General features: G+C 43.5%; 1 protein-coding gene across 1 annotated transcript in view; it reads right to left on the bottom strand.

The window, feature by feature from the left end:
- Window positions 1-16,492: 16,492 nt before the first annotated feature.
- The window catches only part of LOC137658883 (probable glutamate receptor), a 54,554-nt gene continuing 53,427 nt past the window's right edge, over window positions 16,493-17,619 (bottom strand). Inside the window, exon 10 of the mRNA XM_068394007.1 lies at window positions 16,493-16,713. Within this exon, the coding sequence (XP_068250108.1) occupies window positions 16,564-16,713 (150 nt within the window). The 3' untranslated portion in view covers window positions 16,493-16,563. The remainder of the gene's footprint in view (window positions 16,714-17,619) is intronic.

The following is a 17,619-nucleotide window of genomic DNA, read 5'->3' as shown; positions in this document are numbered from 1 at the left end:
TATATATATATATATATATATATATATTTATATATATTATATATATATACATATACATGTATATATATATATACATATATATATGTATATATATATATATATATATATATATATATATATATATATATATATATATATGCAGAAGAACCACAGGGAAAATGAAAATACAAAATATACACTTGAGTCCTGACTAGTTTCGTGATACTTCCTCAGAGGACTGATTTATTGAGAGAGGTTTCTTACATTTTATAGGGAAAGCAAAAGTACGAACATACATATAGAGATTTAGAGAACAATGACACTCCCTTACCCGCTACCTGGGCTTGACTCAGGTGTGCGTAGGAGGAGTCCGAAAGCTCGTTAGACACCTGCTAAAAAGGGTCATTTCTAGTGGCGGGTATATTCTTGTTTTCTTCTTATTTTACTTTCATTACAGTTATTTATATGTCAATGCGGTAGCCTTATCTATATAAATACATAAGCAAAACATACACAAAATTACAAATATATATACATATATATATATATATATATATATATATATATATATATATATATATATATATATCCTGAAATTGTATTAGATGATGCCCTAAGAACAGCAAAAAAGACTTTTTTCGGTAATGATAACAGAAAAAACTATAACACACAAAATTTACTTGTACTACCTTATTGTGATTCATTTAAAGAAATTCCCCAACTGTTAAAAAACTTCAATGTAAATGTAGCATTTAAGAGTAAAAATACAATAAAAACAGCCTTAATAAAGAATTCTCCTGACATTACCAAGGGATGTGTATATCGTATTCCATGCAATGCTTGTGAAAAATACTATATTGGTCAAACTGGTAAAGCCCTAGAAAAGAGAATTGAACAACATAAGAAAAGTGTCAGGTATGCTCAAGATAATAATGCACTCTTTGCCCACGTTAGAGATAAAAATCACCCTATTAATTGGTCAGGTGCAAAGAAATTGGTTCATTCAAATAACTTAGTAGAAAGAAACATCATAGAGTCCAGTTTCATAAAAGAAACCTTTGAAAACAACTTGAATATTGGTCATGGAATGTATAAACTCGACGCCTTTATATGTAAAGAGATTTGTAAACTATATAAAAAAAACATTAACCACTTAATGTAGAATTGAATGTATTGTGAATAATTAACGTCGGTGTGAAATTAATATTTAGACCTAAGCTACCATTCATTAAAAGAAACAATTATTTTATATAGTATGCATAAGTATATTGGCACTATATAGTGTTATGCTAGATATAAGTATTGATATATACATGATTATATGTTTATGATATTAATGTTGTATACATATAAATGTATATATGCATAGGTATGTATGTGTATATATGTATACATGTATATATGTGTGTGTATATATATGTATATGTGTATGTGTATGTATATGTATGTGTATGTGTAAGTATTTATGTATATGTATATGTATTTGTATCTGTATGTATGTATATATATGTATATGTGTATGTGTATGTATATGTATATGTATGTGTGTGTATGTATGTATATGTATATGTGTGTATGTGTGTATATATATATATATATATATATATATATATATATATATATATATATGTATATGTATATGTATGTATATATATGTATATATATTTGTAATTTTGTGTATGTTTTGCTTATGTATTTATATAGATAAGGCTACCGCATTGACATATAAATAACTGTAATGAAAGTAAAATAAGAAGAAAACAAGAATATACCCGCCACTAGAAATGACCCTTTTTAGCAGGTGTCTAACGAGCTTTCGGACTCCTCCTACGCACACCTGAGTCAAGCCCAGGTAGCGGGTAAGGGAGTGTCATTGTTCTCTAAATCTCTATATGTATGTTCGTACTTTTGCTTTCCCTATAAAATGTAAGAAACCTCTCTCAATAAATCAGTCCTCTGAGGAAGTATCACGAAACTAGTCAGGACTCAAGTGTATATTCTGTATTTTCATTTTCCCTGTTGTTCTTCTGCATCTGAGCATCACGTTTTCCTGTGATTTTTACGCATATATATATATATATATATATATATATATATATATATATATATATATATATATATATATATACATACATATATATATATAAATATATATATATATATATATATATATATATATATATATATATATATATATATCTTCATGGCACAACAGTTGCATTCTTAGCTCTATAAGGCATCCCCGGTCTGCACAAGGATGCAATTATATAAATCATATAACTATAAATGAAAATAAAGACACTACAAAAAAAATATATAAAGAATAAAAAAGTAGTAGATTGGCCTGGGCACCGGCCACCCGTTGAAATACTACCTACCAGAGAGTTATGGGTCTTTTGACTGGCCAGACAGTAGTACATTTGATTCTTATCTCTGGTTACAGTCCATTTTCCCTTTGCCTGCACACATACTGTATAGTCTGGCCTATTCTTTACCTATTTTCGGAGTCCTCATACACCTGACACTGCACTATAATGTAATTGTTCATTGGCCACTTTACTCTTGGTAAGGGTAGAAGTGACTCTTTAGCTATGTTAAGCAGCTCTTCTAGGAGAAGGACATTCTAAAATCAAACCATTGTTCTTTAGTCTTGGATAGTGCCGTAGCCTCTGTACCATGGTCTTCCACTGTCTTGGATTAAAGCTCTCTTGCTTGAGGGTACACTCGGGCACTCTGTTCTATCTTATTTCCCTTCCTCTTGTTTTGTTAAAGCTTTTATAGTTTATATAGGAGATATTTATTTGAATGTTGTTACTGTTCTTAAAATATTTTATTTTTCCTTGTTTCCTTTCTTCACTGGGCTATTTTCCCTATTGGGGTTCTTGGAGTTACAGCATCCTGCTTTTCCAACTAGGGTTGTAGCTTAATAATAATAATAATAGTAATAATAATGCATAAGTATTCAAATCAAAGCTGTAAATAAACGTATTTTGACAACTCGTTTAAAAACTAGGGCTAGGCTAAATATTCAATTTCGAGTAAAGTCCCATCTCATTTTGTTAAAATTTTTTTATTGATATAATTTTTGCAGTTCTATCCTTAGCAAAACATAAGTTATTACAAAATGTCCTTTAAAAGTGTGCTGAAAATTATACTTTAATCGAATATTTTATCTTATTTCTACAATTTCTTTAGCAAAATATGCACAATAACAAATGAACAAATATGCATTTTATAGTAAATGTAAGAACAGTTAAATAATAATTCTCATGACCCTTGTTGTCCTTCAAGAAGAATAAACATTGATTAGATTTTTTTTTCAAATTTTAAGAAGTAGGAGTGAGTGTGAATGCAAATTTCTTCTGTAAATTATATTCTACCACATCTGAATCTCTCTCTCTCTCTCTCTCTCTCTCTCTCTCTCTCTCTCTCTCTCTCTCTCTCTCTCTCTCTCTCTCTCTCTCTCTCTCTCTGAATATATATATATATATATATATATATATATATATATATATATATATATATTATATATATATATATATATATATATAAATATATATATATATATATATATATATATATATACATATATATATATATATATATATATATATATATATATATATATATATATATATATATATATATAGGCTATATGTATATATACATATATATATATATATATATATATATATATATATATATATATATATATATATATATATATATATATATATATATATATATATGACTACCTGTCTCCTGACTAGATTAAAACAAAACTTTAATGATATTTCCATTTTACTTGGTAGTTGGTGACAGAAATCTTCTAAAAACTGAATTCTTATAAAAAGCTACCTCTCTTTCACTGCTATCATACATTTTATTATCTACAGATGTATACCTTTTTAAAAATTAGATAATACCATTTACCCCCTTGTTTGGTAGCTATGGCCCAAATTTTGGGTCGGTCTGATATTAAAAATCGGGACCAAGTCATTAAGAGGTTTTTAGACATTTTGGGGGAAATTTTACAGTATAAAATGAATTATAATTCAATTAAAACAGTCAATTTATTGAAAGAATTTATTTTGTTAAAGATAAGATGCACCAAAAGGTTTCTATGCTTCATGAAACCTATATTTTGTAGAAAGTAAACTTGAAATAGGAATTAGTAACGGAGCCGTTCCATAGATATAATATTGGGTTTACTACTACCACCGTATGATTTGTTTACGTGGGTTGTTCCACGTACACTTAGTCTTATCAAAAATGTTTTATTGTTTGTTATTAATCAAAGACATTATGAATATAACAGGGCTTTTACAATTTACAAGCTTACGGATTAGATACAAAGGTAATGTATATGTGAGAGATTTCTTCTTATTCATTAAACAAAAGATGATTTCGAGATTCTGGAACTTTGGCTTTGCAGGGTTATTTCAGCCATTGGTTTTACATCATCCTACATTATTACCTCAATTCTTGCTATATTTCTTCCATTTTGCTTTATAAAGTAACTTCTAGGCGTTCCTCTAGTTGCATTTGTACCACCGAATATCCTTACAGGCCCGTTGTGAAGGTCTGAACGATCCCCGGATCTCGGAATTCTCCTTGATAATCTGCGCATGCGCGAACATTACCGTTTGCCAGTGCATACGAGGTTGATGTTTTATTTTCCTGTAATGTTAGCGTGCGCAGCTCAACATTACCGCTTGCCAGTACATACGAGCTTGATGTTTTATTTTCATGCGAGCGAAGCGAGCTAATGGCGGAAAAGAACCATTATACAATGTCAAGGAGAATTCTGAGACCGGGGGATCGTTCAGACCGTCACACCGGCACCATGCTAAATTGCCGTTGTTCATAAACCCAGTCCAGTGCATCGGTCATTCAACTACCCAATCAAAACGAGACAAACCGAGATTGGAGCCTTTGTATATCAGAGGCCAGTTCGGGGTAAATGTAGTTCGTTGGGACGGGGTAAGGTAAGAGTACGGCAGTCTAAGGATACGGCTCCTTGGTTAGGTTAGGTAGGAAACATTCAGTTAGGTGATGTTCTTGTGCCTGTAGAATGTGGTTTTTCACTCTGTCCCAACAAACTACAAAGGCTCCGCCAGTTCTTCTTGCGTTGATCAAAAATGTACATCACCTAACCTAAACTTTCCCCCCCCCCCAACCTAACCTATAAGCCGTGTCCGTACCTACTTACCTAATGGGGGGAGGGGGGCTGACACCCTCTGCGACCCCCCCCCCTTACACTGCCGTATCCTAAGTTAGACTTAGTATGTACAGGTGGCCGCTATCATACATACACCCCCCCCCCAAGATTTATTATAGTAACTTTGTGGAAAAATTAGCGTTGCAGAAAAAGAGCAACATGGATACGAGAGGAAACGAAAGTAGAGGATATTCTAACATGCAAGAATAAAAGAAATGAGCATTGGCTCGTCATGTATTCAAATGAGAATGACATATCAAATGAACATTAAAAATAACAGGGATGTATTTATGATGGCCAACCCCCATAACTCCCATAGTTTCAACTGTATCGCTTAAGAATCCGGCAGTCTAAGTAGGGTCACAGCCGTTAGGTAATGTGGTAAGGACGCAGTGTGTACGATAGAATAGGTGGTGTTCTATGCACGAGGGAGGTCCTATTTTTTGTTTTACAAAGGCTCCGAATACCAGGTTGGGTTCCTAGAGATTGTGGTAAAATTATAGAATGGTGCATGAAACAGTTTGTGGAAAGTGAGACTAGGTTTTAACGTATTTTGAACAATTTTTATAATGAATCTTTGAATTTTTTTTAACTATGGTGGGTCGACTACCATAACTGAAAAGGTATGGCTCTGCACTTGGTATCATCATCAGTTTCATTCTAAACACCTATTTGCATTGAGTAAGAGAAGGGTTTGTATCTGTGTCGGAACTAATGACAAATTTGTCTGTAATTCGTATTTTTCCTAACTTACTAACCCTGAGCTATTTATACAACTTGGCCTGCCTGCCCTGTACCTCAAGAAGTCCTACCAGATAGCAAAGTGGTTGCTCAGCCCAGGTGTTTGAGTAAGCGGGGTAGGGGGCTAACCTCCTTCCCCCCACTAACTAGCTGGTCTGGTGGTTATCGCTCGCTAAAACTATCACGATATACTGATGATTCAATGCTGTAATTCTTTTTTTCTGTTGATTTCTGATGTACAGTATGTAACTGCTAATATGTAACTTTCTTTGATGTCTTTGGGCGTAATAAATTTATTAAATAATGACTGATCTTTCAGCTTCGACGAAAGCGTATCCCCTGTAGAATACAAATTTCTTACAAATTTGAAATTGTTCCTAACTACAAACCTGAGTGAGTCCTTTACTCGTACTTTCCTGCCAGCACCAGTCACTTAAAAAGACCCAGATGCTGTCTAAATGAATTGTCAGTTAGCCAATGTGTAATTGGTCTCCTGCTACCGACAGGTAAATAACTACTTGTCGTTTATTAACACCTCGTTATGAATATTAAACTGCTGTATTCCCAGTTTTGCTGTTATTGCTCATCTATGTAAAGGACTCTGGTATGTATAGTTAGGAAAAATACAATTGTTTTTTAGAATAATTCATTTCAATATAATTTCCTTCTACCCCTCTTTACATTATATATTAATTTATTTTCTTTCTTTTCATCTTTCATCGTTTTTATCGAAATATTTTCTGCATATTATTTCCCTTTGATATTGTTGCATTTCTGTATAATAATTACAAGTTTTATGTTTAAATAACTTGAATGAAAAGAACTAGACATTAGTCCAAATTCGGTAAAATGTTTATAATATTTTATTTTCCATTCTTCCTTTTCTATTTGTTTTTAATTTCTTTTGTTCACACATTTTTATTGTTTATTACACCCTTTCTTATTAGTTATTATCATTATTCCTTATTTCCTTTTCTCATTATTTCCCTCAATATTTTGTGTATTAATTCCTTTTGATGCATATTTTATTTTAATAAATTTTCTGCATAAAACATAGATTTAGTTTCCCGTATTTAAGAGCTTTAGCATTCATAGCATTCAAGTTCTACCGTCAAACATCTGGCCTATTCTATATTTAGGTATGTTCCTCTCGTACCTTTCATCAATTAGTTTTATAAAAAAAAAAAAAATCTGTCTTTTTATTTGAAATAAAGAATTGAACTTTTTATAAAGGAATCTCTTGAAATATAGCATGAACTAAAAGCTTTGAACATATTCTGCCCTACTTTATATTCCCTTTCAATTTGTGAAAAAAACCGCCATGATCAGTCATGAAAAAAAAAATGGTTGAGAGTTTTGATTGATTAATGAACTAACTGAACAGGCTGCTTGTAAAGGGAAATTTCATTTACTGTTTGTCTGTGGTGCTTCATACTAAAAAAATCAAAATAGTTGTATAGTATAATTTAAAACAATCTTATCATTATGGGATGGCAATTCTAAAAAGATTTCTTAAAAAATAAATTTGTTACCAAATAAGAAAGAGTTGCCGATTATCATAATTCTAAATAAATTTAATTTTTTTTTGTTTTAATCATTGAAATAAAAATTCTTCTATAAGAAAATTATTTAAGCATACATTAATTAAATAACAATAACCAAATTTAAAAATATTTACCTTTTTTCATAGAGAAAAGAGACAGAATCTTTTCTTATACTGTATCTGTAATGCCAATTTATATTTGTTCCGTAACCGAAATACAAACCACGCTATTTACAGAGGGTTTACCTTTTAGCGCAGCTGAAATGACGAGCCAATAGTTTTAACAAGGGTTAATTACCCCCGCGCTAGTTAGCGGGGGGTGGGGAAGGGTAGCTTTCTACCCCTCCCCCCTCCACACACCGGTGACTTGCTTCACTTCACTTTTGGCTCGGTGGTGATCAGACGTGTCTGCTCATCGCCCTCGTGACAGCCTTTAATTTTCTGCTTTTTCTTTTCAGCGTGTGTGTTGGTTGGAAGTTGACCTTCAGTTATTTCTTCTATATTATTTACGATGCGTACATGCCCTGGAGTTGCCAGTCGTCCTTGTGGGACTTTCATGTCGGACGTGAATACGGATCCGCACACCCTCTGCCCTCAATGTCGGGGCCGACGGTGTGACCAGGAGAACATGTGCCGTGAGTGCAGGGAGTGGTCTGCCTCCCAGTGGGAGAGGTTTGGCCGTCGGTGTAAGAAGAAGTCCAAGAGAGACCGTTCTCCTCCGGGGTTAGCCTTGAAGGAGGAAGGTTCTCGGGACTCTTCTTCCGCCGCCCAAACCACCTCCGAAGCTCCCCCTCGTCCGCCTCCTAAGGAGAGTCGGCCGAGTGGGAGCGCAGGCCCTTGTTCTGTTTCCCGACCTTCGGTGGGGGGAGAGGGCGTCGCCTCCCATTGCGAGGCGGTTTCCCCTCTTCCTCCGGGGGAGGTTATTGATAATGCCTTATCCAGTGATGATCTTTTACAGATTTGGTCGTCCCTGGGGCTTAAGGGCTTGCCCTCCAGGGTCGCTCTTATTGACCTTGTCTCGTTGGGGGCCGCTGTTAAGCAGTCGCCGGCGGTAGCAGAGGTAGACCCTCTTGTCTATTGTCGACGTCGTGGTGACAGAGGCCTCCGACGTGGCTGGGCAATCCGCCGCAGGTGCTGTTGCGGGTGATGGTGCTAAAGGCTCTCCTCCTCCTTCCGTACATCCTTCGAAGGGGGAAGTGAGTCCTTCGGTCTCGGCTGCTGCTCAGCTTCCTTCTGAGGGAAGTGCTTTGACGGAGACTCCCCTTCGGAGGACCGATGGTCCCGACGATCTTCCCCGAGGCCGCCTCCACCGTAAGGCTCACCGTCCGCTACGCCACAAGGGCCTCCCTTCCCCTTACAGGGGGACTAAGAGGCGCCTTTTTGGGTCTTCATCCTCCGGGAGGGACTCTCCTCGTCAGCCTCAACCTACAGCTCCGCCTTCCTTGAACCTCTCTGGAGACCGCTCACCATCTCCTGCCAGATCTTCGCCTTCTGGAGAACTCGTCACCCGACGGGCAACGGTCCCTTCGGGGCTAAGGGATCCTTCCCTTACGCGAGCAGTGCTAGCGCACAAGCGCTCTCCTGCTTGCCAGTGCTCTCCTGATCTTCACCGCTCCCCTGCTCGTCGACGATCTCCTGCTCGCCAAGACTCTCCTGCTCGTCGGCTCTCTCCTGATGTTCGCCCCCCTCGCCAGCGCTCTCCTGCTCATCAGCTCTCTTCCGAGCGTCAGCGCTCATTTGAGGACCATCGCCCTGCTGTCTCTGACCACCCTTTAGTTCCTGCTGAGCTCCCTGCTCACCATCTGCCTGGTCCTGTGGCTACGCAACATCGTGCTGCGCGTGTGTCAAAAACACATGTTCGCCAACGCGCCAGCGATCTCCCAGTTCCTGCTCGTGAACGCGCCGCGCCACCTGTCCTTTCACATGACACGCGTCGACCTTCTGCTCGCCAGCGATCTCCAGTTCGCCAGCGATCACCTACGCGCCAGCGATTACCTCCTCGCCAGCGTTCACCTGCTTGCCAGCGCGCACAGGCGATCTTAGTATCGCCTATTCAACAGCGACAGCTAGCGCGCCAACGTTCTCCAACGCTCCTGAAGGAACATGGTTTTCCAGCTTCTAGCTCGCCATCGCGCGATCGCCCGCCTGCGCATGCTGCTCGCCATCGCTCGCCCCTGCATGATCGCCCTCCTGCGCATGCTGCTCGCCATCGCTCGCCACTGCACGATCGCCCTCCTGCGGATGCTGATCACCATCGCACCCCATCACGCGATCGCCCACCTGCGCATGCTGCTCGCCATCGCTCACCATCACGCGATCGCCCTCCTGCGCATGCTGCTCGCCATCGCTCGCCCCTGCACGATCGCCCTCCTGCAGATGCTGATCACCATCGCACCCCATCACGCGATCATTCACCTGCGCATGCTGCTCGCCATCGCTTGCCATTACGCGGTCATTCACCTGCGCATGCTGCTCACCATCGCACGCCAATGCGTCGACATGCCACATCGCGCCATCGCCAGCTTGAGCGACTGCACTCACCAGCTCGTCATCGATCGCCCGTGGATCTACATCGCTAGCGATCTTCCTCACCTACGCGGCAGCGCGTTCCCTCGCCGTCGCGCCAACGCTTGCGTTCGTCGCCTCGGACACGTGTTCATTTACCTGCCCACCCTCGCGCCCACTCGCCTGCACGCCCGCGCGACCGCTCGCCTGTGCGCCCGTGCGATCATCCACCTGTGCGCCCGCGCGATCGCTCGCCCGCGCTCCCACGCGACCATTCGCCTTCGCGCGACCATTCGCCCTCGCGCGACCAATGTTTGCGGCGAATTCCGCAGCCGGTGGTAGCAGCAGGAACGCGTGCTCCTAGACGGCACTCGGGATCACCTCCATCCAAACACAGGTTGGTAGTGCAGGACGAGGAGAGGTTAGTACATCATTCTTCCCCACCTTCTTTTCAGGCAGGTACCGTCGTGTCCACTCCAAAGGATCGCCCGATCCCTTTCCCTTTAGCGAGGATTTCGGACTCTGTGTCCTTGGAGCAGCAGACTTTTTTGGTCCTCTGGCACGGGCGTTAGTGAGGGTTATGAAACCAGCACTCGCCGGCCAGGGTAACAAACCAACGGCTGTCTCTCCTACGCTGAAGAGAAAGAGAGGAGTGGACTTCGTGGTGACTTCCCCCAGGACGAAGTTGGTTCCCAAGAGGTCGGTCGCGAAGGTCCCTTCTCCTGCACGAGTACTCTCTCCTTCTCCCGTGGACGAGGCCTTTCCGTCCTCATGTGAGTCCAGTGGGGCAGTAGTCTTCCCCTCGGCACCAGGGGGGGGAGACTTCGCTTCAGGCAGGAGATTCGTCTCGTGAGGAAGGGGCCCCTCGAACCTCGTTGTTGGGATCCTGTATCCCTCCCAGGAGGGAATCCAAGGATTCCAAGACCGTCCCTAAATCCTCTGCAAGGATTCGTCAGGAACCCACGACTACCCAGGGGAATGTCCACGTATCACCCCAGGAAGAGATTCCTGGGGCAGGAGACTTAGCTGCCAGCCCGCAGGGAGGAGAACAGCAAGAATCCAAACATGCCTTCTGGCAGGTCCTAAGCCTGATAAGGCAACTTAACGGGCTTACGGATCCAGTCATCGCCCCCCGTAAAGGCAAAGACACGATTCTGGATGAAGTGTTTGACGTTCGGAAGGCCCCTAAGACCAGTGCAGCTCTGCCCTGGTCTCGGGGGCTGAAGAGTGCCAGGGCTAGGGCCAACGCTCAGCTCGCACTTGTTGCCTCCTCCAGTCGTTTCACTGCCGGGAACAAGCTCATCCCTCCTCCTCGCCTCCAGCAGAGGAGGTATTTCGAGATCCTGGGTGAGCACAACCTCGCTCTTCCTCTCCATCACTCTGTGGAGGAGCTGGCGAAGGGAGTTCCCCTTGAGAAACTCTCTGCCCGGCAGGTGTCGTTCTCGGCGGCAGAGATCCTTAACCACGAGAAGGTCGCTAAGTGTGCCATGCAGGCCACTTCGTGGCTGGACTTCTGGCTAGGATCTCTGGGCATCCTATTGCGATCGGAGGACTTGTCCAAGGAGACCAATAGGAAGGCCCTGGAGACCTTCTTGCTCTCGGGCACCCGCTCCATCGAGTTTTTGGCGCACCAGGTTACCACCCTGTGGGCCAACTCGGTGTTGAAGCGTCGCGATGCTGTGTCCGAGAGATTCCATCCGAAGGTCCCCGCCGTAGATGTGTGTAGGCTCCGACATGCTTCCCTTCTGGGGGAGAGCCTGTTTGAGCCTCAAGACATGGAGCGAACGGCTGAGAGGTGGAGGAAATCCAGCATGGACTCCCTCCTCCTCAGGGCCCTTACAACTCGGCCCTATAAGCCTCCAGCCCCGCCACAACAGCAGCAACAGCCTCGTAAGGCTCCCAAACAGGCACCGGCAGCTAAGAAGGTGGTGTCTAAGCCCCAGCCCTTTCCAGCCAAGGCCAAGAGGGGCGGTAAGTCCTCCAGGGGAGGCAAGACTCCTAGGGGTGGCGGCCGCGGCCGCAAGCCCTAGGGGTGGCAGTCCCCCTGCATGTCCACCTGTGGGGGGATGCCTTCAGCGTTGCGTCCGCAGGTGGCAGCAACACGGGGCCGATGCTTGGACGGTCTCTGTGATCGGCCAAGGTTATCGCGTCCCGTTCACAACATCTCAACCTCCCCTGACAGCGAATCCAGTGTCGTTGAGCTCCTATGCCACGGGATCGGCAAAGGGGCTGGCCCTTCAGGCCGAAGTCGAGACCATGCTCAAGAAGGGTGCTCTCCAGGAGGTCGTGGACGGCTCCCCAGGCTTCTTCAGTTGACTCTTTCTTGTAGAGAAGGCTACTGGAGGCTGGAGACCAGTCATCGATCTCTCAGCTCTGAACAGGTTTGTCAAACAAACCCGGTTCAGCATGGAGACAGCAGACACGGTCAGACTTGCGGTGAGACCACAAGACTTCATGTGTACACTGGATCTAAAGGACGCGTACTTCCAGATCCCAATCCATCCGTCTTCCAGGAAGTACCTGAGATTCTGCCTAGACAACAAGATCTACCAGTTCAAGGTGCTGTGTTTCGGTCTCTCCACAGCTCCTCAGGTGTTCACCAGAGTGTTCACCCTGATTTCATCTTGGGCGCACAGGAACGGCATTCGTCTCCTTCGTTACCTGGACGATTGGCCGATCCTAGCAGACTCGGAGTCGACCCTTCTTCGGCACCGAGACAGGCTTCTGGATCTTTGCCAGGATCTGGGGATCGTGGTAAACCTCGAGAAGTCCTCTCTGCAGCCGTCCCAACGACTGGTTTATCTAGGCATGCTAATAGACACCAATCTCCACAAAGCCTTTCCATCAGACGACCGGATAGCAAGGCTGAGGAGGGTGGCGGAACCCTTCCTCAGGCGAAAAGAACTCCCCGCCCAATCGTGGTTGCATCTCTTAGGCCACCTATCCTCCCTGGCCCGTCTGGTTCCAAACAGCCGCCTCAGGATGAGATCCCTTCAGTGGCGGCTCAAGTCCCGGTGGAATCAAGGATCCGATTCCCCGGACATTCTGATCCCAATGGGGTCTCTGGAACAGACGGACTTGCGGTGGTGGCTGGCCGACGAGAACCTGCGGAAGGGAGTGAGTCTTCTCGTCCTCCCCCCGGAATTGATTCTGTTTTCGGACGCGTCAAAAGAAGGGTGGGGGGCGCACGTTCTGAACCAGAGGGCCTCAGGCCTTTGGTCAGAATCAGAAAAGTGCCTACACATCAACCTGCTAGAATTGAAGGCCGTCTTTCTGGCTCTTCAGCAGTTCCAACGGTCCCTGGCGGGTCACTCCGTGGTGGTGATGAGCGACAACACTACGGTAGCGGCTTATATCAACAAGCAGGGAGGCACTTTTTCGCAACAGCTATCCCATCTTGCAGTAGAGACTCTGAGGTGGACCGAGACCCACTCGATAACACTGTCAGCTCGCTTCATTCCTGGCAAGAGGAATGTGCTCGCCGACAGTCTGAGCAGGGCTTCGCAGATAGTGAGTACCGAGTGGCCTTTGGATCCTCAGATAGCCAACAAAGTCCTGACTTTGTGGGGTTCCCCGACTGTGGACTTGTTCGCGACAGCCTTGAACTTCAAGCTGCCCCTGTACTGTTCACCAGTCCCGGACCCCAAGGCACTCTGGCAAGATGCTTTCCAGCAACGGTGGGACAACATCGACGTGTACGCCTTCCCACCGTTCTGTCTGATGAGAAGGGTGCTCAACAGGACCAGACTATCAGTCAACTGTTCCATGACTCTGGTAGCTCCGCTATGGCATCACGCGGAATGGTTTCCGGACCTTCAGCAACTCCTGACGGATCTCCCAAGGGAGCTTCCTCCACGACACGAGCTTCTCAGACAACCCCACTCTGGCGTCCCTCACAGGGCCGTAGCCTCGCTTCGGCTTCACGCCTGGAGACTATCCAGCGTCTCCTCGCGGAGAGAGGCTTTTCGCAACAGGTTGCGGAGAGAATGTCTCGGCACCTGCGAAGGTCCTCTGAGGGAGTCTACCAAGCAAAGTGGAGAGTCTTTTGTGGTTGGTGTCGTGGAAGGGGTATCTCTCCACTCGATGCCACTATTCCAGCAATAGCGGACTTCCTCGTGTATCTGCGTGAAGAAATGCGCCTGTCTGTCTCGGCAGTGAAAGACTATCGCTCAGCCTTAAGCTTGGCCTTCAGATTGAAGGGCGTGGATATTTCTTCATCGCTAGAACTCTCTTTACTCATACGTAGCTATGAGCTTACCTGCCCCCAGTCGGAAGTGAGACCCCCTCCTTGGAACGGGGTTCGAGTCCTCAGGTCTCTTAAGAGACCTCCCTTCGAGCCATTACGCCAGGCTTTCGATCGCCACCTGTCTTGGAAGACGGCTTTCCTACTCGCCTTGGCTTCGGCCAAGCGAGTTAGTGAACTTCATGGTCTCTCGTACGACATCGCCCATTCAAGGGGATGGGGGAGGTAACGTTCAGGTTCGTCCCTGAGTTTGTGGCCAAGACTCAGAATCCTGGAGTGCCGGATCCTCGGTTCGACTCTTTCAGGATCGCGAGTCTCCGTTCTGTAACAAGCGACCCAGACCAGCTGCTACTATGTCCAGTGAGGTGTCTGAGGCACTACTTGAAGAGAACGGCTGCAGTCCGTCCTCATGTGCGAGCTTTGTTTGTGAGCACTGGCAGGACAAAGAGGAGGGTCACCAGAAACACCATCTCAGCTTGGATTCGAAGGGTTATCCACCATGCCCTGAATCCTGACCCTCCTCCGTCACGTCGCCCTCGGGCCCACGATGTCAGGGGTATTGCTACATCCCTGGCCTTCAAGAGAAACTTCTCTGTGACGCAGGTACTTCAAGCTGGGGTCTGGAAGCGTCAAACGACCTTCACAGCCCACTACCTGCAAGACGTGACCCACAGGAGCCTCGATATGTTTTTTATCGGCCCTGTGGTGGCTGCACAACAGCTGGTCTAACCTCAGGCTCCTTTTTGGACAAGTAGCAGTAGGTTGAGGGCGTTGTTACCCGGTCTTAGTCTGCGTGAATGAAAGAGTATGTCTGACCCTTACTTCTTTCTTCATTCTCCCCTCTCTTGGGGAAGCAGCATCCTGGTCCTCGCATAGCTGACCTCGACCTCTGCAGGTAACCCATGCTTCTTTGTGCTCCTAGTATTAAGCTTAATACTGTTGCGTCTCCCATACCCTGACGAGGTGGTATGGGGAACGTCCTATCCTAGAATTCCTATCTGAAGGTCTCAAGGTCAACTTCATAGGACGAGTCACACTCTCCTCCTCACACTGCTTATGTAGGCCACTCGTTCCTAGCGATGCTAGGAACTTGTGAGGTACAGGGGCTCCCTCTCTCTAGTGCTGCTCACTGAGGGATCGAGCCCCCGGGCAAGCCGAAGTCAGTAAGGCTGGGGACTTTCCACCCTTCCTAAGGGGTAAGTCACCCTCTGTAAATAGCGTGGTTTGTATTTCGGTTACGGAACAAATGACAAATTCGAAGATAATTTGTATTTTTCCTAACCATACAAACCTTAGCTATTTACACATATGTGCCCGCCGTCCCTGACCCCCAAGTCAAGTCCTACCTCTAAGTGAAGTGAAGCAAGTCACCGGTGTGTGGAGGGGGGAGGGGTAGCAAGCTACCCTTCCCCACCCCTCGCTAACTAGCGCGGGGGTAATTAACCCTCGTTAAAACTATTGGCTCGTCATTTCAGCTGCGCTAAAAGGTAAACCCTCTGTAAATAGCTAAGGTTTGTATGGTTAGGAAAAATACAAATTATCTTCGAATTTGTCATATTTCATCATGCATTTTATATTATATCAGATATTACTTAAATATACTGTATGTATAAACCTCTTTTAATAATTTTTATTATTAGAATTTCTATGCTAAGGGTTTATCACTGAATAGTTTTCATGTGTTAGCTATAAAGTTGTCTTGTATATATGTATGATTTTCATTACTACGTAGTGCAGGGAGGGAAACGGAGCAAAGGCTGGTTGCAAAGAAACATGGGTAGCTGGAAGACACCAGGCTGCATGCAGCAGTCCTAACCATGAGAAATTGAAACTACTTATTTAAATATCATGTCGATTCCTCTCCCCTGAGAAACTGAAACCGCTAAGATAGAGCCCACAAAGACGGAGGGCTCACTGTACATACATGCATATACTATACACTTATACAGTATTATATATATATATGTATGAAATTTCTGAAAAAAGAAGGCAACTGAGTATTCAAACATATTCTGCTTTTTGTCATACTTTATTGAATTAACTTTGAATGCTCTGTCACTCCTGGTTACTTATTGTTTAAGTTCGTCAGTGAAATTTTACTCAATCTTGGTCATGGTTGTATTACACTGGCTTATTTATTGCACAAATTTAATTAACATACTGTGTGACTCAAATTTATGCCTTATTGGAAATTTAATAGCTAAATGTGACGAGATGATGGAAAGAATAACTGTCTTGTCCTCAGAATTAATACACTCAAGTTTTATCTTTGTTCTTTTGTGTATTTTCGGTGATGGGATTCCCCAACGCTGATCCTGTCCATTTGTAGAGTCATTGGTGAAATTTCCTCTTCCTATTAGCAGTCAAGATTTCCATCATCAGGATTAGGAAGGCAAGAATGAAACCCAGGGCTAGTAGGTAGAAAACTCCTTGCAGATGTAACAAACTGAGGACCACCCGTCCACCATTCCCTTCTTCGACCTGGAACAAGAAACATTAGGTTTATTGTGTTTTGCTTATGAACTAATGTCTCTTGTAGTTGAGGACTATAATCATTTAAAGTAAACTTTGAATTAGGTTTTGTTTATGAACTAATGGGTCTTGTGGACTATAATAATTTAAGGCAAACTTTTAATTGGGTTTTATTTATGAACTAATGGCTCTTGTGGACTATAATCATTTAAAGTAAACTTTGAATTCGGTTTTTTTTCAATATTAAACTTACCCGATAATCATGTAGCTGTCAACTCCGTTGCCCGACAGAATTCTACGGAAGGGATACGCCAGCGATCGCTATACAAGAGGGGGGTGTACTCACAAGCGCCACCTGTGGCCAGGTACTGCAGTACTTCTTGTTGACACCACTTCAATTTTTCCTCTGTCGTGCTTCCGGCAAGACGTTCATGGATACGCTTATAATTTTGGAGTCTTGTTCACGGTTTTTGGTGAAGTATTGCTCTAAGATTTCAGCTTTCGCTATTCAGGAAGTTTTATTATTAGCTTAGCTAGCTTTTGGAATTAATTTGATTAATTATGGTGACGAAGAGAGTATGAACTCTCTTTCACCTTTAAATGGCCGACCCTTCCCTTAGACGGAAGTGTTGGTGTCTAAGAGAGTATAGACTCTCTTTCTTAATTTTGCTTAACAAAAGTTATAGATTTATTTTTTATCTCTCCGCCTTTTATAGGCCTCTTCGATTAACTTCCTTTTATTATAAACTTATTAAAATTAATTTTTATATTTGTTTATATTCGACCTTTCCTAATAGTAGGCGGTCTTTTCTTGGTACCGAAGTTAATTAACATTGAGCCCGTCATTTCGGTTTTACCTGTTAACATATTATGCTATTTTAATGTTTTTGAAAGAATTTCTTTGATAGTCTCGTA

This window comes from Palaemon carinicauda, chromosome 19 (assembly GCF_036898095.1).
Source record: "Palaemon carinicauda isolate YSFRI2023 chromosome 19, ASM3689809v2, whole genome shotgun sequence".
In the NCBI taxonomy this organism is placed as follows: domain Eukaryota; kingdom Metazoa; phylum Arthropoda; class Malacostraca; order Decapoda; family Palaemonidae; genus Palaemon; species Palaemon carinicauda.
The sequence above is the reverse complement of the archived record's forward strand: the minus strand, read 5'-3'. Positions and strand labels throughout refer to the sequence as shown.